At 41.6% G+C, this 26,825-nt stretch overlaps 2 protein-coding genes across 4 annotated transcripts in view; one reads left to right on the plus strand and one right to left on the minus strand.

Annotated features, from left to right (window-relative positions):
• ADAT1 (adenosine deaminase tRNA specific 1) overlaps nt 1-21,806 on the plus strand; it is a 22,856-nt gene extending 1,050 nt beyond the window's left edge. Inside the window, exons 1-5 of one of the 2 annotated variants that reach the window (XM_029283222.1) lie at nt 12,689-13,261; nt 14,345-14,490; nt 15,872-15,971; nt 19,650-19,736; nt 21,486-21,806. In XM_029283222.1, the coding sequence (XP_029139055.1) occupies nt 12,696-13,261; nt 14,345-14,490; nt 15,872-15,971; nt 19,650-19,736; nt 21,486-21,618 (1,032 nt within the window). In that variant the 5' untranslated portion in view covers nt 12,689-12,695 and the 3' untranslated portion in view covers nt 21,619-21,806. Of the gene's footprint in view, nt 1-1,862; nt 1,994-12,688; nt 13,262-14,344; nt 14,491-15,871; nt 15,972-19,649; nt 19,737-21,485 lie in introns of those variants that run through there. The other variant, XM_029283223.1, reaches the window with a different exon arrangement.
• Nucleotides 21,807-24,744: 2,938 nt separating this feature from the next.
• GABARAPL2 (GABA type A receptor associated protein like 2) lies at nt 24,745-26,751 on the minus strand. Of its 2 annotated transcripts, none has more exons than XM_015811454.1 (4): nt 26,630-26,751; nt 26,490-26,545; nt 26,020-26,195; nt 24,745-25,256 (listed from the first exon to the last, which is right to left on the minus strand). In XM_015811454.1, the coding sequence occupies exons 1-4, from the start codon at nt 26,661-26,663 to the stop codon at nt 25,166-25,168; spliced, it is 357 nt and encodes a 118-aa protein (XP_015666940.1). In that variant the 5' UTR covers nt 26,664-26,751; the 3' UTR covers nt 24,745-25,165. The 2 variants fall into 2 exon arrangements, with proteins under 2 accessions (XP_015666940.1, XP_015666941.1); XM_015811455.1 differs by having other exon boundaries at nt 26,020-26,192; nt 26,630-26,750.
• Between the last annotated feature and the right edge of the window lie 74 nt (nt 26,752-26,825).

A 26,825-nucleotide genomic window follows, 5' to 3' on the forward strand; every position in this document is an offset into this window, starting at 1 on the left:
ATGGGGTGCCTCAGGAGTGGGGAACATCATGGGATGCCTAGTGCAGGGACAAGACCATTGCCTCTGGCCACCCTCTGAGAGACCCCATGCTCTTCCCACCCCTTGGAGTCCAAGGTGGGCTTTCCTCCCTGTCACCGATCGCTTACTTACCTTTGGCACCACGCCTGAGAGCCCCACACTGCCCACGCTCACCTCTTGCATTGCCTTGGGTGCCGGAGCCCTTGTCCAGACAGGCAGAGAAGCAATGGGCCAGCCTCTCTCCTTCCCCGCTGAGACCCAGCCTCTCTCACAAGGGGGCGCGGCCCTACCCTGCCACTTTCTGGAACACCAAACCGCCCAGATTTCAGCAATTGTGCTGCCGCAGAGCTGGAGAACATGGCATGCCTCCTCCCTGTGTCCCTTGCTTGTACTCCAGCAGAGAACTGGTTGTTCCCACCCTTGGGGTGACTTGTGGCCCACGGGTGCCTTCCTGCCCGCCAGATCTCCTGCCCAGATTTCAGCAATTGCACTGCTGCAGAGCTGGAGAGCTTGGCACACCTCCGCCCTGCGCCCCTCCCTTGCTGGACACACTCTGAGGCCTTTTCCAAATCACAAGAGGGGCTCCTAATTGAACCTGCTTCCAACTCTGTCACGTTTCTTCCCGCAACTCAATACTTTCCCATTCTTTTGCTGGCGAAATGGGAAAGCTGCATTGTAAAAGGAAGAAACGCGCAGGAAAACCAAAGAAGAATCCTCTGAAGTCGTTGCTTTCCCCAGTGCGGAGCAGGAGAGACCAACTCCACGAGGCAACCTCCGGAAATGACTTGCAGAAAGTTGGAAAGGCTGATCTTCTCTTCTCTTCTTCTTCTTTTTTTTTTTAGCCCCATAGAGAAAGCTGACAGGCAGCGGACTTGGTCATTCCCGGAAGTTGCCTCATGGAGTTGCATGATGTCTCTTGCTCCGCACTGGGGAAAGCGACAATTTTGGAGGATTCTTCTTTGGTTTCTCTGTGTGTTTCATCCTTTAGCAATGCAGCTTTTTCGTTTCTTCAGTGAAATAAGAGTGCCTTGAGCTCCGGGAAGAAACGTGACAGAGCTGGAAAGCAGGTTTGATTAGGAGCCCCTCTTGCAATTTGGAAAAGGCCTCAGAGTACATCTGGCAAAGGGGGGGGGGCAGGGCGGAGGCGCGCCATGCTTTTCAGCTCTGCAGCAGTGCAATTGCTGAAATCTGGGTGGTTTAGCGCTCCAGCAAGTGGCGGGCAGAGGCTGGAGCTTGGAAGGGAAGGGGAGAGGAGAGGAGAGGCCAGCCCAGCACTTCTCTGCCTGGGTGGACAAGGGCTGTGGCACCCAAGTCTGCACAGGAGGTGAGCATAGGCAATGTGGGGCTTTTAGGCTTGGGGCCAAAGGAACATGTTGCAGCGTCTCTATGATCATTAGTAAGGGTGAACAACCACTGTGGTGCTGCAAGATATGTGTCTTTGGGACCTGGTCTTAAATATGGGGATGTTGTAACTGAACATTCACTAAGTGAATGTTCGAGGAATACCTGTATTGGTTTTCTAAAAGTGATACTTATTGCAGGGCATTTTTAGGAAAAGTGGATTGTAGGTGTAAATAAATCAATGTAAATAATGGCCCCAACAACAATGATTGTCCTAAATTACTCCTGGCAGTTAACATAATTCTATTCTCAATTCTTTCTGGTCAAAAGAGCCCCCTCCCTTGTATTTTTCATTCATCGGTTTACTGGTCTTTTTATTTTCAGTAGCAAAAAACAAGTTTTCATAATTATTTCACAAAGTGCTGGGACCATGTTTCTCTGCTATGTCTTAAGAATGGCATTTATTCTGTGCCTTCTAAAGATTCTGTCCTCTTGCCCATCAGGTATCTTATTCATCAACTTTGGCTAGCTGCTGTAGGTCAGGAGCCTAGCATTTTCATCCCTGCAACCGAAAAAGGGAAATGGCTTCTCAAACCACTTATCAGCTTTGTTTTTTTCACCAGTCACACACCTTGTAAGTATTATTGGAATAACCTCATTGACTTTATTATATTTGGGAGAATTGCTTCTTTTTCTTTAATTGACTCCTTGGTAGGCGTCCTAGTACTGCTGCATTTTAGAGTAGAGTAGAGTAGAGTAGGACCTTGGAGGTCTTCTAGTCCAGGGCTTTTCAACCTTTTCACCCATTGTACCACTTTTAGGATATGGCAACATCCGAGTACCACCAGTCACCAAGCAAGGTGTCAAAAACTTGATGACCCAAAAAACGAAAAAAGTACAGGTAGTCCTCGACTTACAACAGTTCGCTTAGTGACTGTTCGAAGTTAAAATGGCACTGAAAAAAGTGCCCCCCAAGCCACAGCCGAGCAAGACACCTGCCTGCCCACCCGACGGCGCTCTTCCTCCTGTTTTCATTGTTGTGAGCATTTCTGTTGAGGATTGGCAGTGGGGATGGGGTGGGGGGGGGTGTTTGGTTTTTATTCCCCCCATCTGCTGGGTGGTTGCAGCAGGTTTTGGTCACTTCACATTGTGGGACACTGTGACCGTCATAAATATGAATCAGTTGCCAAGCATCTGAATGTAAATCACAAGACCCTGGAGATGCTGCAGCATTCCAGCTGATCGTTGCTTGTTCTGGGCTCAGCAGAAGCGCCAGGATCAGCGCCGATCACTGAGCCCTGACAGCCCCGAAGAAGCACTGATCCTGGCGCTTCCGCTAAGCCCTGACAGCCCTGCAGCTCCAGCCATCTCTTGCTCAGGCTTGTGTGGTGCTGCCACCGGTTCAGCTCATTCCCCTCCCCCGCTATTCTAGGATGGTTGCGTACCACCTGCCAGGTGCCAATGTACCACAGGTGGTACCCATACCACTGGTTGAAAAGCCCTGTTCTAGTCCAGCCCCCTGCACAAGCAGGAGAACCTATACCATCTCAGACAGGTGATTGTCTAGTCTCTTCTTAAAAATCTCCAGTGATGGAGCACCCACGATTTCTGGAGGCAAGCTGTTCCATTGGTTAATTGTCCTCACTGTCAGGAAGTTTCTCCTTAATATCAGGTTGCTTCTCTCTTCGATCAGTTTCCAACCATTGTTTCTCATCCTTCCCTCTGGTGTTCTGGTGAACAAAGTGACCCCCTCTTCCTTGTGGCAGCCCCTCAAATACTGCAATACTGCTATCATGTCTCCCCTATTTCTTCTTTTCTTTAGACTAGCCAAACCCAAGTCCCGCAGCCGTTCTTTGTATGTTTTAGTCTCCAGGCTTTTGATTATCTTAGTTGCTCTTCTCTGAATTTTTTCCAAACTCTCAACATCTTTTTTGTGATATGGTGACCAAAATTGGCCGCAGTATTCCAGGTGTGGTCTTGACTAGGATTTTATAAAGCAGTACTAATACTTTGTGTGATCTTGATTCTGTGCCCCTGTTTATACAACCCAGGATTGTATTAGCTTTTTTGGTTGCTGCTGCACACTGCTGGTGATAGCCAAGTGATCATCCAGTAGGACTCCAAGGTCCCACTCACAGTTACTATTTTTAAGCCAGGTCTCGCCCAGTCTGTACTTGTACCTTTGATTTTTCCTGCCTAAATGTAAAACTGCTTTTCTCCACATTGAAACTCATTTTGTTGGATAGAGCCCATTGTTCAAGTTTGTCTAGATCTTTTTGGATCCTGAGTTTGTCTTCTGTGGTGTTGGCTACTTCTCTCAGTTTGGCATCATCTGCAAATTTGATAAGTTCCCCTTAAAATTCCCTCATCTAAGTCATTTATGAAGATATTGAAGAGTACTGGGCCTAAGACGGAACCTTGTGGTACCCCACTGCTTACATCTCTCCATGTGGATATAGTGTCATTGAAGATTACTCGTTGAGTACGGTTTGTCAGCCAGCTATAGATCCATCTGATGTTGTCTATTCCACCTTTTTCTAGTTTACCAAGGAGTAGGTTGTGGTCTAGTTTACCAAATGTCTTACTGAAATCTAAGTATACTACATCCCCAGCATTTTATTTGATTACATGTTGTGGAAAGAAGGGAGTTAAACTTTAGGAAGTGGAAGAACTCAGATTCTTAATGGGACAACAGATGTGGACAGGAAAGTTATTTGGATCAGTAGCTCACTTTGAAAAGTCACCTCAAAAACTTACTGAGATCACAAAATGGGATGTGCCTTTACATTCTCTGTATGGAAAGACTGAATATAAAACTTTTTTAAAATTACAAAATTGTTGGCTGATGTATGTTTAATCTGTTGTAAATGAAGGGTCCTTGATACCCTCTGAGCTTGGTTGTTTTCTTGGAGACGTTTCATTGAACTATACTGAACTATATCTTTCAAAGATCCTGGCATATCAGGGAACTACAAGAGGACTGGAAAAGAACGGAAGTAGTTCCCATCTTCAAAAAAGGGGAAAAAAATAGATCCAGGAAACTGCAGAGCTTTCAGTCTGACCTCAGTATCTGGGAAGATTCTGGAACAGATAATTAAGCAACGAATCAGTGAGTACCTAGAGGCAAACAAAGTCATAACAAAAAGCCAACATGGGTTTGTCAAAAACAGATCATGCCAGACAAATCTTATCACATTCTTTGACAATGTGACAAAATTAGAGAACCAGAGGCATGCTATGGATATAATTTACTTGGACTTCAGTAAGACATATGATAAAGTAGACCACAACCTTCTCTTAGATAAGATAGAAAAATGTGGGTTAGACAGCATCACCACCAGATGGATTCGTAACTGGCTGACCAACCACACTTAACATGTAGCCCTCAATGGAACTGCATCTACATGGAAGGAAGTATACTGTTTTAGGCCCAGTACTCTTCAACATCTTCATCAATGATTTGGATGAGGGGATAGAGGGGGAACTCATCAAATTTGCAGATGATACCAAGCTGGCAGGAATAGCCAACACTCCAGAAGATAGGCTTAAGATACAGAAGGATCTGGACAGACTTGAACATTGAGCACTATCTAACAAAATGAAATTCAATGGTGAAAAAAGTAAGGTTCTACATTTAGGCAAGAAAAACCAAATGCACAGGTACAGTATAGGTGGTACCTTGCTCAATAGTAGTAACTGTGAGAAGGATCTTGGAGTCCTAGTGGACAATCACTTAAATATGAGCCAGTGGTGTGCTGCCGCTGCCAAAACCAACACAGTTCTAGGTTGCATTGACAAAGGGATGGAATCGACTTCCGGTTCCGGATCGCGGCGCCTCTAGTCGCACGAAGAGACTCGTCTCCTCGTCGGCTAGCTTCCCTCCGCTGGTAGACCCTTATGTGGGTCAAAAGTCGCCCTGGAGGGCACGACTACCATCAAGGAGGCTGTGCTCAACTGCGGAGGAGCGGCGGCTCCTCCAGCTGTCCGAGCTAACTCTGAGGGCCGATGGAGAAGAAGATCGGCCAGTAAAATGGCCGATCACCCAGCCGCACCAACCACACGTCAAAGAACATCTAAGCATGAAGAACCACCGTGATGAATCCGGGTGAGACCTTTCCTTCTCGCTATTCTGAGTTTTCCTGTAAAGAGCTTTTGACTATTTCCCTTTTCTAAGAAAGCGGCAGCTGCCTATATGGTAAAAAGAGCTAAATGTTGTTGGGTTTTTTTGCTTATTTTTTTTACTATTGGACTTTTTTGGGGGGTATTTAGAGGAAAAGAAGAAAAAAGGGACATTGTTACTTTCAATTTTATAATGCTGGAGATACCTCTCTTAACTTTTTTTTTTTTAAGAGAAAAACTTTTTTTTTCTTTAACTTTATTAACTTGAAAAAAAGACTCTACAGTCCATTGAGGACATCTGGTGGCGCAAAGCGACATTGCAACTGACTAGAGGCTTAAACATAAAGAACGATTGCTGGAATTGGGTATGTCTAGGGGTGACGTAATGGTTGCCACAAAGAAGAGGGAGTCAAGCTATTCTCCAAAGCACCTGAAGGCAGGACAAGAAGCAATGGATGGAAACTACATCAAGGAGAGAAGCAACCTAGAACTAAGAAGAAATTTTCTGACAGAACAATTAATCAATGGAACAACTTGCCTCCAGAAGTTGTGAATGTTTCAACACTGAAAGTTTTTAAGAAGAGATTGGACAATCATTTGTCTGAAATGGTATAGGGTTTCCTGCCTAACCAGGGGGTTTGACTAGAAGACCTCCAAGGTCCCTTCCAACTAAATCTATTCTATTCTTTTTTTTTAATAAATTTTTTATTAATTTTCTCTTACATACATATATTAATTTTTCAACCAACGTGCTGTCTGAGTATAACAATGCTAATACATATTCAATTCCTAATCCTTTATTCTTTCCTCTAGCCATTGATAAAATAGATCCCAAGTTTGATAATATTCTGTTTCTTCTTTGTCTTTCAATCTCATAGTTAATCTGTCCATCTCTGCGCATTCCAGTATTTTTCTGATTATTTCTTCTTCTGGTGGTAGTCCTTCATTTTTTCAATATTGCGCAAAGATTATTCTTGCTGCTATAGTGATGTGTAAAGTCAAATATAGGCTTTGTTTGTTAATCTTTTCTGGCATTATACCTAATAAGAAGAGCTCAGGTTTAAAATCAACATGTTCTCCTAATATTTTTTCTAACCAAGCATGTATCTTTTTCCAATAAGCCTTTGCTTTGCCACATGTCCACCAAACATGATAGTATGTGCCTGAATTATGCTTACACTTCCAGCATCTATCTGACATATTTTTAAACATTTTTGCTAATCTTGCTGGTGGCAAGTGCTATTATAAACATTTTATTTTCTTTATATGAAGTTGACATTGTTAATTTATAATTTCTCTCCCATAGCTTTTGTCATTTCTAGTTCTATATTATAACCAAAGTTTTTCGCCCATCTTATCATTGTTTCTTTAACTTGTTCACTTTCCATTTCCAAAATTAACAAAAAATTATACATTTTCTTAATTTATTTCTCATCTGAGGTTAACAGTTTGATCTTTATAAAATCCATACAATTTTACATCTTTTTCATATCTATTTTGCATCTGTAAATGTGCCTACCACGACAGGTTGAAACCCTGATTTTCCAGTTCTTGTTTGGATTTTAATTTCCCATCAATATTTAGAATATCTCTATATGTCCAATTTTTTTCAAAGTCTACCAAGTTTGGATGTACAAATGCTTTCATTGTTGATAGCCACCCCAGAATTTTAAAATATATTTTAGCTTTAATTTTTTCCATACTATTAACAAAGCATTTCTTATATAGTGATTTTGGAAATATTTATGAGCTCTGTTTTTCCCATACCATAAGAAAGCGTGCCATCCCAATTGTAAGTCATGCCCCTCCAAATATAACAACCTTTTATTTCTAAGAGTTATCTATTCTTTCACCCATGTTAAAACAGATGCTTGATAATACAAAACCCACTCCGGTAATACAAAACCTCAATTTTCCTTAGCATCTTGTAACGTTTTCATTTTAATTCTAGCTTTCTTTCCTTGCCAAACAAAGTTCAAAATTAACGAGTTTAAATCTTTGAAGAATTTTTTCTCAAGTTTTATCGGAATTGTTTGAAATAAAAATAACATCTTCGGCAAAACATTCATTTTCACTGTAGCAATTCTTCCTAATATTGACAATTGCAAATTCTTCCATCTTTCCAAGTCCAGCTTTATTTGTTTCAATAATTTTATATAATTATCTTCTTTTATTGTTGAGCATTTGGCTGATAAATATATGCCCAAATATTTAACCTTTTTCACTATCTGTACCTCTGTTTTTTCTGAGATTTGTTTTTTTTGTTTATAAGTTTTTTAACTATTACCTTGGTTTTTTCTGTTTATTTTTAATCCCGCCATCTCTCCATACTGTTTTATCTTTCCCCATAGTTTAGAAATCATCTCCAAAGGTTCTTCTAAGATAAATACCAAATCATCAGCAAATGCTTGTAGCTTATATGTTTCGCCTTTTATTTCTAGTCCTTTAATTTCCGTATCTTGTCTGATATTTCTATTTAAGACTTCCAGAGTAAAAATGAATAACAATTAGTGGACATCCTTGCCTTGTACCTTTTCTTATCTCAAAGTTCTCAGTATAATCTCCATTCACTTTCGCTGTTTGTTTGTTGTATATTGTTTTTATCATATTTATAAAGTTCTGTCCAAAGTCCATTATTTGTAGTTGCTGAGTCATAAATTGCCAGGAAACATTGTCAAATGCCTTCTGGGCGTCTAAAAATATTAGTGCCAATTGTTTTCCTGGATGTAGTTCAAAATATTCTAATACGTCCATTATCACTCTTAAGTTGTTTTTAATTTGTCTCTGGTAAGAAGCCGTTTTGATCTGGATGTATAAATTCAACTAAGTATTTTTTCAGTCTCTGCCATTATTGAAATAAAAAATTTATAATCCACATTAAGCAGCGAAATCGGTCTATAATTCTTGATGTGCGTCAAATCTGAATCTTCTTTTGGTATTAGAGTAATATTTGCTTCCATCCGTGTAGCTGGAAGTTTAGCCTCTAACAAAAGTCCATTACAAACATCTTTCAGCGGTTCGCTTAGTATGTCTTGTAGATTTTTATATAGCTCCACTGGGAGCCCATCCCAACCCGGTTTTTCCCATTTTTTTGTCTTTTTATGGCCTCTGATATTTCCATCATTGTAATCCTTTCTTCTAACATAGTTTTAAATGTCTCTGGAATTTTTGGAAGCTTACTTTCTTCTAGATTTTGAACAGTTCTCTCTCTTGACGTTGCCTCTTTATCATACAATTCCTTGTAGTATTCCTTAATTATCTTTTTTATTTCTTCATTTTTGAATTGTAGATAGACTTTCCCATCTACTAAATTGTGTATTGTTTTTTTTTCTCTTTCTGTTTTTTAGGTTTATAAGCTAACCATCTTCCTGGTTTATTGGCATTGTCAAAGAAATTCTGTTTTGCATCTGTTCTGCCACTTTTTCTGAATCCAACAGATTTAATTAATGTTTTATTATTTCCATTTCTCTTTTCAAAGTCTTTTTCTGTGGATTTTTTTGTAGTTCTTTTTCTAACTTTCCAAATTTTTCTTTTAGTAATACATATTGCTGTCTTCTATGTTTATTTTTCTTTGCCATATACATTATAGCCATGCCTCTAAAGTATGCTTTGGCTGTATCTCATAAGTTTTGTAGTGTTGTCTCTTCTTTGTTTTCTTTAAAGAAAAATTCCATTTCTTTTTTCGCTAGCTCTATAAATTCTTTTTCTTTTAGTATAGATTGATTTAACGTCCATCTTGGGTTTTTTTGTATTCCTCTCCATGTAACTTTTAGAGGGTTGTGGTCTGCCCATGTGCCTATTTCTATCTCAATTTCCTGTATTTTCCTCCTCAGTTCAGATGTCATCCAAATCATATCAGTTCTTGACCAGGATTGTTGGCTGTTTGAGTAAAAGGTATATTGTAATTTTTGTGTGTTAATTTCCCTCCAGATGTCTTGTATTCCAATTTCCTCTGCCATATGAAAGAATGTCCTAGGTAGTCTTCTTCCGGTTTTTCCTGTTTTATTGCTTTTATAGTCAATTGTTCCATCTACTATTGCATTGAAATCTCCTACTAAGCAAATATTTTGGTACTCCATTTTTATTATTTTTCTATGTAAGCTTTGATAAAATTCTTCTTGATTNTGGGAGAGACTAAAATGTCAAGGCCTGGAGACTAAAACATACGAAGAACGGTTGCAGGAAATGGGTATGGCCAGTCAAGAGAAAAGGATTAGGGTTGACATGATAGCAATATTCCAGTATTTGAGGGGCTGCCATAAAGAGGAGGGGATCAATTTATTTTCCAAAGCCCCAGAAGGCGAGACAAGAAACAATGGGTGGAAACTAATCAAGGAGATATGTGCATCTTATGGTCAGGTGCGTCTTATAGAGCGAAAAATACGGTAATTTAGAATCTATTGTCTCTTTAATATATACAGCGACCCCTCTTCTTTTCTGGTGTGCTGATGCATAATAAAGTTTACCAATTTTTGAATATTCCAATAATTTATGATGCTGTTCTTTTATATGTGTCTCTTGCAAACAAATTATGTCTACATTCAATTTCTGTAATTTCCTGAAAATTTTGTTTCTTTTTGATGGGGAGTTTTATTCCATTTACATTTACTGAAAAGATTCCATTTTCTTTCTCCATTTCCATTTCCATTATTTATATTTAGGTCTAGTCGATCTCCTAGTCCTCTGTTCTCTGGCAGTTCCTTCACCTTTGCCCTCTTGTTTGTCTTTCTCTTTCTGTTCTCCTGTTTGTGCAGTTGCTCCTTGGGTCGTCTCTTCCAGTTCCTTCACCTTTGCCCTCTTGTTTGTCTTTCTCTTTCTGTTCTCCTGTTTGTGCAGTTGCTCCTTGGGTCGTCTCTTCCGTTTGCTTCCGTTCCTCACTTTCCCCTTGTCGTTGTTGCGCTCCTTCATCCAAAATTGCTCTATTCCTTACTTCGAAGTCCTCTGCTTTCCAGATTGAATCCAGTCAATATCTTGTGTTGTTCCAGTTTATTAAAATGCCTTCCGGCATTAGCCATTTAAAATTTATGCCTTTGGCAATCAGCTTTATAGTTAAAAAATGGTAATGTCTTCAAATATCTCTTACTCTTTTGGGTATCTGCTTTAAAACCACAGTTTCTTTATTTTTATATTGTAATGGCTCGTCTCTCACTTTTCTCAGTACTTCATCCCTTGTTGTTTTCTTTATAAACCTTACATGTACTTCTCTTGGTAGTCTGTTTTTCCTTGCATAGCTTGAGTTCATGTGGAATATTTCATCAGCCTCCATTTGAATTTCTCCTGTATCTGCCTTTAAAGCCTTTGCCAAAAGCTGGATAATCACAGCTGCTGTTTTCTTCTCTGTCCTCAGGGTTTTATCAATATCCTATGATTTATTTTCCATGTTCTGAATTCTTTGTTCATTTTTAATTATCATTTGGTTTTGAGCTTGTGCCTTTATATCCAGGATTTCTTGGCTTACTTTCTCAAGTTTACATTGTGTCTCTTCATGATTTTTTTGCATCATCTCTTGAATCAGTTTTAATGAGGCCTGCATTTAATTTTGGGCAGTATTTGCTTTCTCACGTTGTAACATTGTTTCAATAGATCCCTGGGTTGTTGGGCTAGATCAGGGGTAGGCAACCTTGGCTCTTTTATGACTCATGGATTTCAACTCCCAGAATTCCTGAGTCAGCTATTCTGGGAGTTGAAGTCCATGAGTCATAAAAAACCGAGGTTGCCTACCCCTGGGCTAGATTGTCCCACAGAGGGTGCAGAAGAGGTTTTCTTCCTAAGTCTGTAAAATGATGTACTCATTTTACAGCTTAGACCAAAATCCAAAGTATAAAAGGGAACCAGCTGTTTTAGGCCAAATCCACCTCCACCAGTCTAGCCTTCCATTTAAAACGTTCTCTTTCTTCAGATGGTGTCTGTTTAGTTTTAGCCAAAGTCAACAAATGTGGCTATGAAAGGTCTTTTTCCTTGTAATTTCACACCAAGGCACTTTTGTTATTTGCAGGTGTCTTTTGTTATTTGCAGGTCACTTTTAAGAACACTTTTTTATTCTTTTTTTTCCAGTGTTTGTTGGTATTGTCATTTCTTCTTTCACCACTAGATGTCCTCTTCAGCTTATTTATCAATGTCCGATATTCCTTAAAATGCTTTCCTCTTATTATAATTGCTCGCTGCCTTTAAATTAATCCTTCTGGAGGTCTTTACTTTTTCAACTTTTCCCCATCAGGGGCTCAATGTTTATATAGTCCACAAGGAGAAGGAAAAAAGAATTCTAGCTCACCCAGCCTCAGCACGCTGTTGAGAATGTTTTGCGGAGCTTCCCTTCCGGCTGGGGACGACTTGGGCTGTCTCAGCTCACCCAGCAGCTGTTCTTCTGCCCCTTCAGAGTGGTTCTTCAGTCCGCTCAGATCTGCTGCTACCCGATCTGAGCTCCTGGAATGTCCCTCTTTCTTCGTTGCCCCTCCAGGGCAACTTTCCAACCCTTTAAGGGTTGCTGGGCGAAGTGAAACCGGACTGGGAACCCGGCACGCCGGCTGCTTCCATCCATCCTGTCGGCGACCAAACCGGAAGTCTCTATTCTCTATTTTTTATATTCTATTCTCTATATTCTATATTCTATTCCCCAAACTGGTGCACTGATGATGTTACCTAGTTTGGGTAATGAAACATCTGCAAGAAAACAAGCAGGCTCAGAGAGCAACAGCACCCCTCATTTCAATCCTGAGATACAAAGTTTCTCCTTTATCTGTTGTAAATAAAATGCTGTTGCTTTGATTATTGTAAGAATAACCAAATAATACATATATTGTGTTTCCCTGAAAGTAAGGCCTGCCCCAAAAATAAGCCCTAGTTTTGGGGCAAGTCATACATCAAAAAATCTGGTAGATCCACTTCACTTTGTCTGCCTGAAATTTCACTGATGCTTTCAGATAATATAATATCTTGGTTCATTACACATACTCTGGCTAGAACACTATTAAATCTGTTAATAGAAAGTTAGTGGTGGTTCCAACTCAGTTTTTATTTTTATTTATAATACTCTACTACAAATAAAAGCAGTACTGTTAGTATATTCCTGTTTACCAGAGGATATTTTTGTTCCTGTGCTTTTATTACATGGAATTTGAAGGGAAATTGCCTAGGTTTCTCAGGAAATTGCATAGGTTGGCTTTTTACCAATACAGAACTTCTTATCATTAGTTAATTGTTCTCTGTTGAGGGAAAATATGTCTCTTCCTCTGTTCTTTAAGTTGTCCACCCTCCTGTTTTTTGTAGGTGGGGATGGCTCCATTATCCCAATGATGGAAACGGATGCCCAGCCATGTTTGCTCCTAAGTCCAGAAAAAGTACCCAGCATGGGCAGCAGTGACTGTAGGGCACAAGAAAGCTGTAAAAGAGAGATTGAAGAAACAGTCACTGGTTCCTTTCCCAAGAAACCAAGAACGGATGCTAGCAATTCTTACAATAATTCAGAGCTCTCAGCTGATCACCTTAAAGAAACCCAAATAGTGGATCTGCATAGAACAGGGGCCAAATGTGTCCGAGGAGAAACAATGGATTCCCGAAGGCCAGGCATTGAATATCATACCATAGGGCTTCTACGGATCAAGCCAGGCCGTGGAGCCCAGACAGCCTCCATGTCTTGTAGTGATAAACTGGCACGCTGGAATGTTCTTGGCTGGCAGGGAGCACTTCTGATGCACTTCCTTCAGCAGCCTATCTACTTGTCAGCCCTGGTGGTGGGTCAGTGCCCCTACAGTCTGGAAGCTCTGCACCGGGCCATTGTTGCAAGGTGAGTGAGTTATAACTAGGTGACTATGATGGAACAGCACAGCACTTGAAGTTCCTCTGTTTGATACACCCACGCAACAAGATAGGATAGCTGGCCTTTTTGTAAATCCTCACCATTGGAGTAGTTGTGACAGGATGGCAAGAGATGTAGTTATCTGGAAGAGTAAACCATCTTTTTAATTTATGGGGATTATTAATGATGAAAAAGATGTGTGCACCCAGGCCTAAATTTTCTGCTTACTCTTATGCCAGCAAGGTCCTGGATGACTGACATCTTAATGTATTTGGAGAGGGTTTGTTTTCAAAAATAGGTCTTCCTGGTAACAACTCTGGATGATTTTTTTTCAAGATACTTTTACTTAGTCTGTCCCAACATATATATAGAGAGAGAATGTCTTGGGCAAACTGGTAGAAAATGAATGGATTAAGCTTAGTGCAGCCATTTGGCTTCTTGTATTTTAATCTTCTAGCACAATCTGGTTTTTTTTCCCTCCACTCTGGTGGGTAAGCAACAAAATGAACATTCTGTCCTACGCATCCTGAATTTGGAGAGATGTTTATATTGCAAAAATGTGTGATCTTTTTATATTAAGCAAATTAAGACCCTGTTCATATTTTATTTGGCTATTGCTGGTTACAAAAGGAATAAATTAATTGCTGAGGGACAGAAAACTGTTGTTTTTCTTATTTTCTGCTTCTCCCAAATCGTGTGGTGCTTCCAAGATTTAACATCAAGAATGGCTTTAATAATCCCACAACTCTCTTTAGAGCTTTAAGGGATAGAAACCTGTTTAAAATAAGCAAAGGACAGAAGCAATTGGATCATTGACTGTCTCGCTTCTATTGCCATATTTTAACTGCTCTGTGAAACACATGAGTTGGCCTAGCCTTGGTCTTTCTCTTGTCTGCAAAATCTTCCCTGTTCTGAGGATTGGTTTATGCTGATATAGAGGATGTGTCCAGAATATGTTTGCTTTTTTACACCAAGTGAATGACCTTTCATTATTGCTGAATAAAAGGCGAGATTGGCAGCAAACAAGTCTAATATAAATAAATATTATATTATTCCTCCCCTCCTTCCTAGATGTCATCTGGTCTCACATTTGCCAGATGGTTTCCAGGTCCATGAATTGGAAATTCTACAGTCCCAGCTAGGTTTCATCCATAGTCATGAAGCAGCCAAGTCTGGCCATGTTCTGGGACAAAGAAAGGTAGTGTCCTGCGGTGCAGGTAAATGTCACGGAGGCTATATGAAGGGGGTGAATTTGTGAGACTTTTCTTTGCCCTTTCACATCCTTGCTTATTAGGATAGGTTGTGGTGGGCTGGTTTGTTGTGGGAACTGCATCTTCGATCTGTTACAAAAGCTGTGCAGGGTCTTTGAGCAAATTCCTATAATGACCATTTCCAGTGGTGTCACTGTGACAGAAAAGGCAACTGATGAGCTAAGAGAAAAAGGCTTGATTAATGACAAAGAGTGTGGTGAGTTTTTGTCCTTCTAATGCATGTTGCATGGCCACCTACCTAATAAACATGTTACTAGTTGAGGAACTGATTCCTGATTGACATTTTATTTACTTTGTAAATTGCCTGATTCCCAACAGTTGTGGGCAGTTCATAAAAAATAAAACTACAAAACAAGAATGCAGCAATAAAGAAGAAAAAGATGGCAAAACTGGCCAGCAGCAAAATATACACACTCCTCCAAAGACCTGCCCATCCTAGCCAAAGGCCCGGGCAAAGAATCAACTCTTTAGGGTCCTTTGAAATGCCAGTAGGGTGGGAACCATCCGGATTTGGGGGGAACTTCATTTCAGAGGGCAGGTGCTATGACAGAGAAGGTGCACTTTCAGGGTCCTGACAGATGACATTGTTGAATTGAAGGAAACTGAATTATACCAAGCCTGCCTGAACACAGCAGCCCTGGAAAATAATGTAGGCATTCCCTCAAATAGCTGAAATCACAATCAGTTCTGAGAACTTGAAAAGACTCCTAGAAATCAGCAGTTATTAAGAACCCCTAGTTAATAGAACTGTATGGTGAGTCCGATCTTGAAAGATAGAAGGAAGATCCTTATTAAGGCAACAATCAGATAAACATAGCTTAAGTCCAGGTCAAAGAAATGGTTTACAAAACTTCTTAAACCATCCCCTGTGAAGTGAAGCACATTGAGACTTGCAAGATTCTGTTACTGTAGCAGTTCTAATAAAAGTAGCTACATGCTATTTATTTTTTAACCTTGTATTCTTTATAGTACTGACAAATTATGAGAGTGACTTTATTTCTAAGCCTGTTCTCCAAGAAAACAGTAATCTGAATTTTATGGAAAGTTATGAAAGGAACTTGTGGTCCTTGGACACTGTCTGAGAGGAGGTGTTGTTTGAATTCTATACTAAAGACACTGTGGAAAAGGTTAATTCCTATAAGAAGTTTTAAGGTAGCTGTAAAAGTTGAGGGAAGGGACTTCTAGAAAAGCTGGTGAAGTAGATTTCCTGAACTGTATGCAGAAGTAAAATCATACTGTGTGGTCGTCAGTCTGAAGGAATTGTTTTGCAGCAATAGAGATAGCACCTGTTTCTTTGAAAGTAACTTCTCTTCATCCCATTTTCCAGCTATCAGTTGGAGTGCTGTCCCAGAGCACCCATTAGATGTCACTTCATGTGGTTTTAGACAAGGGACCTCCAAGAAAAGGATTGGGAGTTTGACCTCCAGGTACATGTGCCTCTGGACCTTTGTGTTGAGTGTGGAGTTCACAGGGGTAGATGTGTGTGGGGGATTGGAAAATCACTGTATGATCTTCCCCCCCAAAAAAAGGATTTGAATGCTCTGGCTGTCAATACTTCATCCTGGATGTCTTTTGAAAAAAAATTATGAATAATTTGCTTATTGTTTAGTTTCTTGCAGAGTTGCTTGAGGGTCTTATGTAGCACTGTATCTGACTTTTACACACTGACTTTAAAACATAGTCCTGGAAATCCATACTATTGGATTTAGAGAGCTTCAGGAATTCATATTAGAAAATTGCAGAATGGTTTGTTTTTAAAAACAGAAACCATTCTCTGTTGAAAATGCCTTCCTTTTTCTCTTGCCCCTACTGCTTATACTCTTCTGCAGGCTCACCTGTGGGCAATGTTTTAGCAGCCAAGGACTTTTAAACTTCCTGATTTTTCCTCCAATTTCTGTAAGGGCATGACTTAAATTCCTACTATCACCAGTGAATACAGCCAATATTTAGGAGCAATATTTGGGCCCCTTAAAACCCACATTAGGGAAAATAATGATGTATGGGGTGAGTAGAAGTGTGTTATGGAGATGAAATGAAGACTTACATTTCTGCTTTGCCCTTAAATCTTGTGAGCGAACAAGGCTGAATTTTTCAATTGGTGGTGGCAGTAGATGATCTGGGGGGAATATAAAATAGATGGGGCTCACATGTGGGAAGTTGTTTCCTCTGCCTCTTATAAAAGAATTGAAAAACTGCCATCCCCTTTGCAAAATGTCCTAAGAAGGGTTAAGAATTCATTGTAAAATTCTGAACAGTTTATGAGACTATGAAATAATTAGATGCAATGTGATGAGCTTCTGACTAGGCAGGTCCACTTATTGATGATATCCTGAAGTTTTGCCAGCAACTGTGGCTGGCATCTTCATAAGTCAAAGTGGTCTGCTTTGTAACACACGTCTTGTGATTGGTGCTGGCCATGAAAGTCTCCATCAATATAATATATAGATTAGTTGATTGAATAAATAAATAAACTTTAAATGCACTCTTAATATTCTTTGTCCTTATTTTGGATCCAAGTTATAGTTATTAAATATTTGCTTGATGATGGATGGATTTTTAATTTCCTGTTGCCTGTGCCTGACTTATTACTTTGGCATGTCACGTGCCTCTTCTTGCCAACAAATTCCTGTCTGCCTTTGCTCTGCCTAGAGAGTGATTGAAGTGTCCTTGTTGCGGTTCAGTAGAACAGCCATTCGGATGGCAAATGGAATCATCCGGTTGATTGAGAAAAGGCAGAGTTGGAGCAAATAGCCTTGCATGAGCTTTTGCTGACTGTTTTCTGGGGGAGGGGATAAGCCATGCTGGTTGTATAGTGATCATGTCTTCCTAGGACAGTCATATGGCATAAATTGCAATTACCTCCTCCCACATATGGTTTGTTTATGACAAAGCAATTAATAAAAGTGTGCATTTAATAAGGAACAAATTCACATGAGCTACACATTTATGTGATATGTCTAAACTTTGCAGCTGTAAAATGATTTGTGCTAAGGTCTAAAGTCATTTGGGAGCATGTAGAGAGGTGATAAAACCAGCAAGGCTCAAAGAGCGTTTATATACCTTTGTGTTGCACTTTGGTGTTTTTTAACTGGAAATTTTACAGCAGACAGACTAATAATTAGCTTTGAAAGGGTAGATGAACTATCGTGATCCCCCAAAAATAAGACCTGGACTTATATTCTTTTTTGCACCAAAAATGCATTAGGGCTTATTTTTGGAGAATGTCTTATTTTTGGGGGGGGGGCAGAGCTGCCCCATGCACCTGCTTACTTGAGGGCCCCCACACCAGGTCACTCCCCGCTTAGTGACCTCCCCCACCAGTTCAATGACCCGCCTGCCTGCCTGCCTCTTCCCTTTCACTCCCCTCCCAAGCCTCACTGCCATGCTACGAAGGATGGACCTTTCCCAGTCCCCCTCCGCCGTTTCAGAGCCAGGGGAGAGCAGTGGCGAAAGGCCCTGCCACCACTGCACAACAGCTACATCTGCTGCTGGAGCATCTTTCTTCGGTCCCCACCGCCCTAGCTTGGTTTTTACGCGTGTGCCTCACCCCACCTATTACAACCAGAGGGCGGGGTCTTAACTAAGGCTTATTTTGGGAGTAGGGTTTATATTAGGCGCATGCATAAAAATCAGGCTAGGGCAGTGGTGGCGAACCTATGGCACGCGTGCCAAAGGCGGCACTCAGAGCCCTCTCTGTTGGCATACGTGCCGCCACCAGCAGCAGGTCCATCAGGCCGCCACCACCGCCCAGAGCAGGAGCCCTGCCCAGCACAAAGGAGGTGAAGCGGCTGACTAGCAAGCTCGAGTAGAGGTGGTAGAGCAGAGGTCACCAACCATTGTCGATTGGCGGACTGGAAGAAAAGGGAGGGGGAAGTATTTTACATGTGCGTGTGCACGCACAGGGCCGCGAGTATGCACGCACTGCAAATGAGATGGGGCTAGTGCCTGCATGATACTCACTAGCCCTGCCCCATTCTTGCTTGGTGCAGCGTCTTGTATCTGTACCCCACGGCGCAGCGGTGGCTGTTTTTGTGCCTTGCAACACGGTGGCCCATTTTTGCGCCCTGTTTTTTCCGTGCCCCCCATGAGGGCACCACAATGCTGATGGGCCCCTGGCACTTTGCGATAAATAAGTGGGTTTTGGATTGTGGTTTGGGCACTTGGTCTCTAAAAGGTTTGCCATCACTGGGCTAGGGCGTACTTTTGAGGTAGGTCCTATTTTCGGGGAAATATGGTAGGTAGAATTAGTTTAGCAAATTTGGGTAGTTTTTATAGGATGAAGCTCCACCTGAGATGTTGTTGTTGTTGTTATTATTATTTGTTGGAAGAGGCCTTGGAGGTCATCTAGTCCAACCCCCTTCTCAGGCAGGAAACCCTATACCATTTTAGACAAATGGCTGTCCAGTCTCTTCTTAAAACTTCCAATGTGCATTTTTGCTGCTTAGAAAATGAGTAGTTTGTGAGAAACTGTAGGGTTGCAAACAATCTGTTAATCAATGTATGAGTGAGTATCTGATGTGGTCATTCTGGAGAGGGTTTTGTGATTGCTAAGAGTTAATATTGACTTGAAGCTCATAGTTAATTGGTAGGCATCTGCAATACTCATGGTTAACCCTGAAAGTGTTACAAGCAGAAGTTGGATTTGATGCATGCAAGATTTATCCACCAGCCAGTCAATACCAGGCTATCATAAATGCAGCCTTCAATAAAAGGGTGATGCCTACAGTTACTTGATGTCACTGAGCACAAATATCACCAGTGTGTGTCATTTCTATACTCTCCAAAATCATTTGGGTTAGGTGTATGTGGTGCATATTGGTATGATACACCTGATATTTGATTCTGAACTATGAGGTTTAGGAACAGTTTTTAAAAGAATTTTCCAGCAATGATTAAATGAGTATCTTTCAGAAAAGAATTCAGATGCTGGATTCTGTTGTCATCAGCCAGCTACACCACTTCTGATCCCCCAACATCAATTCTCTTGGTAGCTGAGCATCTTGCAGAGAAACATAAATATTGGAATAGTTATTGTTGTGGTCTTTTGCTATGGGAATTTGCTAGAAAGTATATTTGATTGGAATTTGCTGTGCTCTTACTGACAGGTCTCGAATTTGCAAGGTGGAACTTTTCCATGCTTTTCTAAAGGTGGTGGCCAGCATTCCTCTGAAAAACCTGCCAGAAACTCTCACGTAAGAATTCTTCCAGGACTTGTTCTAACACCGCATTAGTCTCTTCTTAGATCATGTCTCTCCTATGTCCCCTATCCAGTGCATCCAGTTTTTGATTTTCCACTGTTGTGCATTGCATGTTTTGCTCTGATGCTCTTCCTTTGCCGTTTTGAACCTGAATGTGCACATGAGGGTTTTAAAGATCAACTTCTTTATACTGAGTCTTCCCTGTTGGGAGTGCTGCTTTGCCTCATTCCCATAGCAGCTTAGCTTTTCCTGTCTTTTACCATCACTGATCTACTTGATGGAGCAGGTAAATTTCTGAATGACGGGTTGACCCTGGTTATGACTGATTCCTTGGGGAATTTTGGTCACATGCTCCTCACGTTTTCACTGTGCCTGCCTTTTTCAAAAATATTTTTCAAAACTATAACTTGCCCTAAGCACATTTCCATGATGAGCAGGCAGCTGCTTTCTGCTTTACATTTGCACGAGGGTTTTTTTCTGCTCCTCTGAGAATGCAAAGATTTTTTTTGTGGTCCTTAAAGGTTGACAACTGCCACTTTCAACACAGATAGTTCTTGGGTTACAACGGCAGTTAGGGATGGAATTTCCATTGCTAAGCAATGCGATAACAATCCTGGCTGTCCCCATTGTCATTATTGAGGATCGAGGATTGTTAAGCAAGGACCTCGTGTGATGGCAACTTGCAGTTTCATGCTGGCTTCCAATAAACAAAGCAAATGGGAAAGCTTGTAGGAAGCCACAAGTCCCAGCAGTTCAAGGCATTCCTGAAGCGAAGGTGTCATCTAGATTTCATATAGGAGGTTGGGCACAGTATCCCAGAAAAATACTATTTTGTCCTTTCCTGAATTTTCTGCTTCATTCCTACCTTGGATGAGGGAACCAGATAGGGAGAATAGGCTGAAATATATATAGACCGGCAGGTATCTGGTTGCCAAGCGATATAGGACCTATGAAGGATCATCTTTTGCATAAGTCTTCACAACGTTGCATTCTTGTCATTTGGCAATCAGCTAAACCCAGCCTCTCCAGGTTTGACATTCTGTTGCATAGCTCAGGCAATTCAGGTATCTGTGCCAGTTCTTTGGGGGAGCAAAGACCAGATCTTGGTCTTTAGAGCCTTTCCTGGAAGATGCCACTACAAGAGAGCCCAGAATGTCAGCCAGAGTTGCTAATGGGCAGGGACTGGTTAAGGGGCAACAGATATTATAGTAGCAGCTTTGTTATCTATCTACCTGTCTGTCTGTCTATATCAAATTTATATAACTGCCCATCTCACAAGAAGCTTAAGCTTAAACCATGAATGGTGGAAAGTTGATTGTTTATTGTGCAAGCTCTATAGGGTTAACATGCTTAGCAAACGTTCAATCTGATGATTACCTCATAAGAGGGCCAGTCCTGTCAGAACCAAATTGAGAAATATTTGGAAAGCCTAGGTGCCCTTATAGAGGTGATTGCTTTTCTTCCCAAACTTTTGTGAAACTGAGCTTGCCATTGTCCAGCTTGTTTCTTTGCAAGGCAGTGAACACTCTCCCTGGATTCAAGCCATGTGTTCTGCGGTCTTTTCTGTGCAAGAAGGCAAAACTGCCTGTGAGCTTTTCTCCTGTATGCAGTAACATCTTTATAGCAAACAGATGGTTGCAGCTTTTGGCAAGACCCAAGAAGGGTAGTGTTGAATGTTTGTCCAGTCACACCTTGAGCCAGAAAGCAGAGGAGTCCATCCCAAGTATCATTTGCTCTCTTTAGAGCCAAGAGACTGCAGACATACTGGGAGTACAAAGAAGCTGCTGCTTCATACCAAGAGGCATGGAAAGAACTGCGCAGCCAAGCCTTTGGTACCTGGGTGAGGAACAGCCACCATTACCAGTACTTCATATGAAGGAGAGAAGGAACCAAGTGATTGTGTCTGACTTTGATGACGACTTACGCATCTCTCAGCTGATTAGCACAATTAATGCTCCATTTTTAGCTAATACTAAGAGCATGTCAGTGCTTTTGGCACTGTTCCTCTGAAAGTGAGGTTTTCTTCCAAAACACATTTTGGAATAAAGTATATATGCTCCTTTTCTTCTGTTTGTCTGAGTGTTTATCCTGTCTGTGTATGGAAATACATGGTGGATTTTCATTGAGATCCATAATTTTTGGTTAGGAGTCTCTGAGGCTAACCCCATCTTGAAAACGGGACAGAACCACATTCTGAATTTGGCAGGAATTGACAGCTGTCCTTGCTACCCTCTGGATCTGCAGTCACAATCTATATCTATCTATCTATATCTATATCTATAAATAAAAATGTAAATGTTCGTTTATTCAAAATCTTAAATCTCCGAAAGTTCTTCACCGATTGCTTTGAAATTTTGACAGTGTTGCATTCGAATACGCACATTTTTATATACCTATATTATATAGATGTCACACCTGTGACAGGTAAAAACATGCTTTTTAAAAAAAACGCCATCTGTTGGACGTAAAAGCAACACACGCTTTTACCAGACTGAGCCACAGCAACGCGTGGCTGGGTACAGCTAGTAATATTATAATAACCCGCGGGCCCCAACCCTTCAATATTTACTCCCTGGATTGTTCTTTCTCCATGTCAGTTTTAAGGATATAATTTTTGACAGGGCCTTAATGAATTGTGACAACCAGTACCAGCCTGTACTATCTTATTGCCACTGTGATAGTAATGTGGGATTGTAATAGGGGAAATTCACCTATCTTATCAAGAGGTGGCAAATTTCAGAGTTGTTAGAAAGGACAAGAAATGATAATTGTAAAGACATGAAAAAGCAAGTTCTCCAAAACCTCCAAACTCAGAAGTGGTCCCAATCTCAAACTGATATGCAGAAGGATACTAATGGACAGATAGTGACAGATTTAAGGAAGATCAAACAAAAATTGAAGTGAGGGGTCCTTGGTGCTCTCTGAGCTTGCTTGTTTTCTTGCAGATGTTTCATTACCCAAACTAGTAAAAAATGTATATTATATCCCTGTACGGCAGGACTATCAACATCCAAGGCACCTTAGAAATACTCCATATTTACAAGAACTTCTAGTACGATAATAAAAAATCAAGTTATATCAGCATTGCAGTAATTATCAAGTCAGAAGGCTACAAGAATTGATAGAATATATTTTGAAATTAAGCAAGCAACAGAAGAAGAATCAGTAAAGGTTCTACCAAACCATACCAGCAAACCTGGAGATCAGCACAGTGGCCCACAGATTGTTAAAGGTTGGTTGACATATCAAGACTAAAGAAAGGAGATTTAACTAAGAGTGCAGACTATTATATAGTTCCTTAACACTTAGAATCATGAGCTCAGATTAGAGTCCTGTATGAAAACAAAAAATCCAGATGTCAAGCTGGCCCTAGAAAAAAACCCAGGGAATAAAGACATTGCTGATGAACACAGCATAATTTAAAAAGTCAAAAAAATAACAAAAAAGTCAATATATTTCAATGACTATGGAAAGGTGTGCAGTTGCGTCAACTAAGTCAAGCTGTGCAATGTCCCTAGGAAAATGGGGATTCCAGAATAATATTTGTCTTCATGTGAAACTTATGTACAGGGTAGGAAATGTCAATCTAGATTGTGAAACAGACTAGTTTCAGTTTGGGTTATGGACAAGGACAGAACAGCTGTAGATGGCAGAAGATGAAAACCCTGATTCCAGACTTCCTCCCAGCCCTAGAGTGCTACGTGTCCACGTGACCTATCATGCAGCAAGGACAAGCCTGTTGTTGATTGCCTGCACTCAGCGCAGGCTTCATTTAAAAAACAAAGCACTACTGCCAGCCTTTTTCTGAGAAAACTCCTTGGAATCTGGAACAGTTTATGATCTCTGCATTTGGATTTTTTGGAATGTGAACTGTGACTTGATCCTCCCACCTTTTCCTTTGGGCTTGGACTGAGTGCACTGAAGTTAATTAGAATTTGGAACTTTGGTTGTATTTGCACCAGTGGCAGTTAGCCCTACTTCTGAGTAAGACAAGTAAAACTCTTACATGTGTAACTTGAGATAGAACATATACTGAAAAGATGAGATTACAATTAACTACAAATAACAAATTAATGACAAGCAGCCTTAGAATGGACAATGAACACACTGAATAGTTTCAGCTTTGACTATCAACTGTAAAAGAATCAGCAGTTAAGAAATATAGCAGACTAGTTCTTGGTAGGGTAAAATGAAGACCTTGGAAAAGATAGGTGCAGGCAATGGTTTCTCTTTTGACACTACAGAAGTAAAAAAATTGAAAGCAGGCTAGGAGGAGTATTTGAGAAAATTATCTGTGGTTGCCAAGGACTGATACTGACTTGATGGTAACATAAGCACAAATGAAACCAATTGCCTCAAGTAGGGGAGAGTTTCAGGCAGAGATACTATATTTAGAATAAAATGATTGATACTATTCAGCTGAATAATTACAAATTTAAGAAGGTTCCTTTCTATCTCCTAAAGCAGTGATGGCAAACCTTTTAGAGACCGAGTGCCCAAAAACGCCCTGCCCCCGCTCCATCCCCTACCCCGCTCCCGCCCACACCCCACCTGCCCGCAGGGCCACTCACCGCCTCCAGGGCCCGCCACAGATCGCCCAAGCAGCCCATGGCCACGCCCTCTGCCCGCACCCCGCAGCATCAACTGCGTGATGGGGCATGAGAGCAGTCTTGTCCACGCTGCCTGGCCGCCATGTCCTTGGCTGCACTGCTCCGCGTGGGCCACGCTCGGGGGCAACTCTCCTCCAGAGGGGCTGTTGGTGAGGAGGGGGTCGCGGGGGGAGGCAAGGCTAGGGCAATGGCACATGTGCCCACAGAGAGGGCTCCTAGTGCCGCCTCTGGCACCTGTGCCATAGGTTCGCCACCACTGTCCTAAGGGAATAAAAATAATTTAGCAACCTCTCTAGGGTGTCCCTGAATGATTTTGTATTATTTGAAAATGTATTTTATACACTTAATCTTAAAATGCTACTTTATAAAAAAGGAAAGCTGAAATACATAGCAGTATTGCAAAATTTTTGTGACACTAACTTTAATTGTTGCTTTCTTAAGCAAAATTCAATAACACGCTAACCAAGATAAACATATCAGCATCCTTAGGATATTACGGAACTGCAATTTCTATGAAACTGTAATTATTATGCTAATATTTAATTTCAAAATCCTTCTCCCATCATTAATTCTTTATCTATGGTTGCATCCGTATTTGGACAATGCCACTAAATATGTCCCAGCAGAAAGGATGAAATGGAATTTACAGCTATGGTTACACGTGTAATGGAAAAATAAAATTTTATAAGTTACTAAGCTAGCAAACAAAAATCTTATCAATATATTAAATCAACCCAGTGACAAATGAAAAATGCCCCTCAGGGTCATGATGAAGAACGAAGCTATTTACAAAGCAGCAGGATGGAGATGAAATCAGAAACCAAAGGTGTTTTCTCCACTGTAAGCCACGTACAAGAAGCCATCCTCATCCTTCTCCTTCTCATAAAGCTGTCCCATGGTTAAACTGTAAAAAAAAAGAAAGCAGCAAGAAAACCATCACCTACCAATCCAAAAACATGGAGTGGGTGGGTGAGAGGAAGGAGTGAGTAACCCTGCAGACCTAAGTTTTGCTGCCTGATGAGTTCTGAATGTATGAATTTGGATACCTTGTTAAACAAATCCATTAAATAAAGAGGTTTAAGCTGTTTCCCACAAGAAATATACAGTTTTCTCTTAACTGTCTCTGGCTAGAGAGAAACCATAGAGAGCAGTTTGAGATAGCTTTTTTGTATTTTGGTGCAAAGTCAAAAAAATGGGAAGTAACAGAAAATAAGGTCCTCTATAGTGGATTAAATAGTGCAGTAGAATGAAAATGGAAACTTGATACCAGTTTTCTTAAATTAATCCCTAACCTTAATCTGATTTTCAAGTACAAGGATTGGCAAGTGGTGCACATCCCACCCTGGTGTGTTGGCTCCCACAACCTTATGTCACTAGAGCTTGATTAGAGCTAATAGTTGAGTCTCCATGATAAGCACTTTGTACGGGGATAGGGGCATCAAAGCAACAGAACCAAGCAGGGTTAATTATTGGAAAATATTAATAGAATTTAACATGAATGTCATCTAGGAAATGTTAGCCCTATCTAATTGAGAGAAGAAATCTGTTCTACTTTAGAAAGTGGCTACATCCACTATCCAAGATTTTGTAGGCGCACTCCACAATTTCCAGAAATTAAAGGCTGACTTTTGTCCTGTTACTACATACGACACCCCACCCCCGCTCACCTAGATTGTGGGACAGTCTTGTCTACAAAGAGAAATATGGCCTTCTCGGAGGGCAACTGGATCCGCTTCCTGATGATCCACATGAACTGAGCCACGGTTATATCCGAGGGAACCAGGTACTTCCTCTTGTCGATGTCCACAATCTGGGATCCAGAGACCTTTTCGACTATCACCTGCTTGGAGACGGAAGAAATTTATCTCGGCAGCCCCCCCCCTCCGCCCCCCTTCAGCCCCGTCACGCGTCGGACTTTCTAGGGACGATCCACCGGGAGAGGGTCGTGGGGCCTCCCGTTCCCTGGGAAAGAAGGGCCTGCCGCTCCTTGCAGAGCCCCCCCCCCGCCAGAGCCGCTGCCGGGAGGAAATGACAAGGCTGCCCCCGCCGCCCGCCTTGAGCATCCCGAGCCGCCTCGAGCGCCCCCCGGACGGCCTCTGCACTCGAGCGAAGCGCGCTTCCCGTTCCGCCGACTCACCGGGACGCGGTCTGGGTACTTGGCCCGGATCTTGGCGGACTCCACGCATCGATGCTCTGCGGAGAAGGCGAGGAGAGCCGCGTCAGCTGGCCTAGCCCACCCACCCCGCGGGGCGGCGCGGCGCGGCGCGGCCCGCTTACCCAGGGCGTGGTCCTCCTTGAACATCCACTTCATGGTCGGGCGGTCCGGCGGCGGGCGGGCGAGTCGGGCCTGTAGTACTCCAGCAGCTCTTCGGCAGCCGCATCAGCCCCTCTGCGCGCGTGGGGGCGGGACTTCCGCCGACACTCCGCGGGCGCGCCCTCCGCCGCGGCGATTGGTTGGCAGGGCGGCGCGCCC

Source organism: Protobothrops mucrosquamatus, unplaced genomic scaffold (assembly GCF_001527695.2).
Source record: "Protobothrops mucrosquamatus isolate PMUCROS unplaced genomic scaffold, P.Mucros_1.0 scaffold41, whole genome shotgun sequence".
NCBI classification, from domain to species: domain Eukaryota; kingdom Metazoa; phylum Chordata; class Lepidosauria; order Squamata; family Viperidae; genus Protobothrops; species Protobothrops mucrosquamatus.

Bases quoted from the DNA above. Each gene is read 5' to 3' on its own strand.
- GABARAPL2 (XM_015811454.1), bottom strand. From the start codon at position 26,663: ATGAAGTGGATGTTCAAGGAGGACCACGCCCTGG. The intron at 26,196-26,489 runs GTGAGTCGGCGG...TCCGTCTCCAAG, and splicing joins AGTACCCAGACCGCGTCCCG to CAGGTGATAGTCGAAAAGGT. The intron at 25,257-26,019 runs GTGAGCGGGGGT...TTTTTTTTACAG, and splicing joins AAGACTGTCCCACAATCTAG to TTTAACCATGGGACAGCTTT.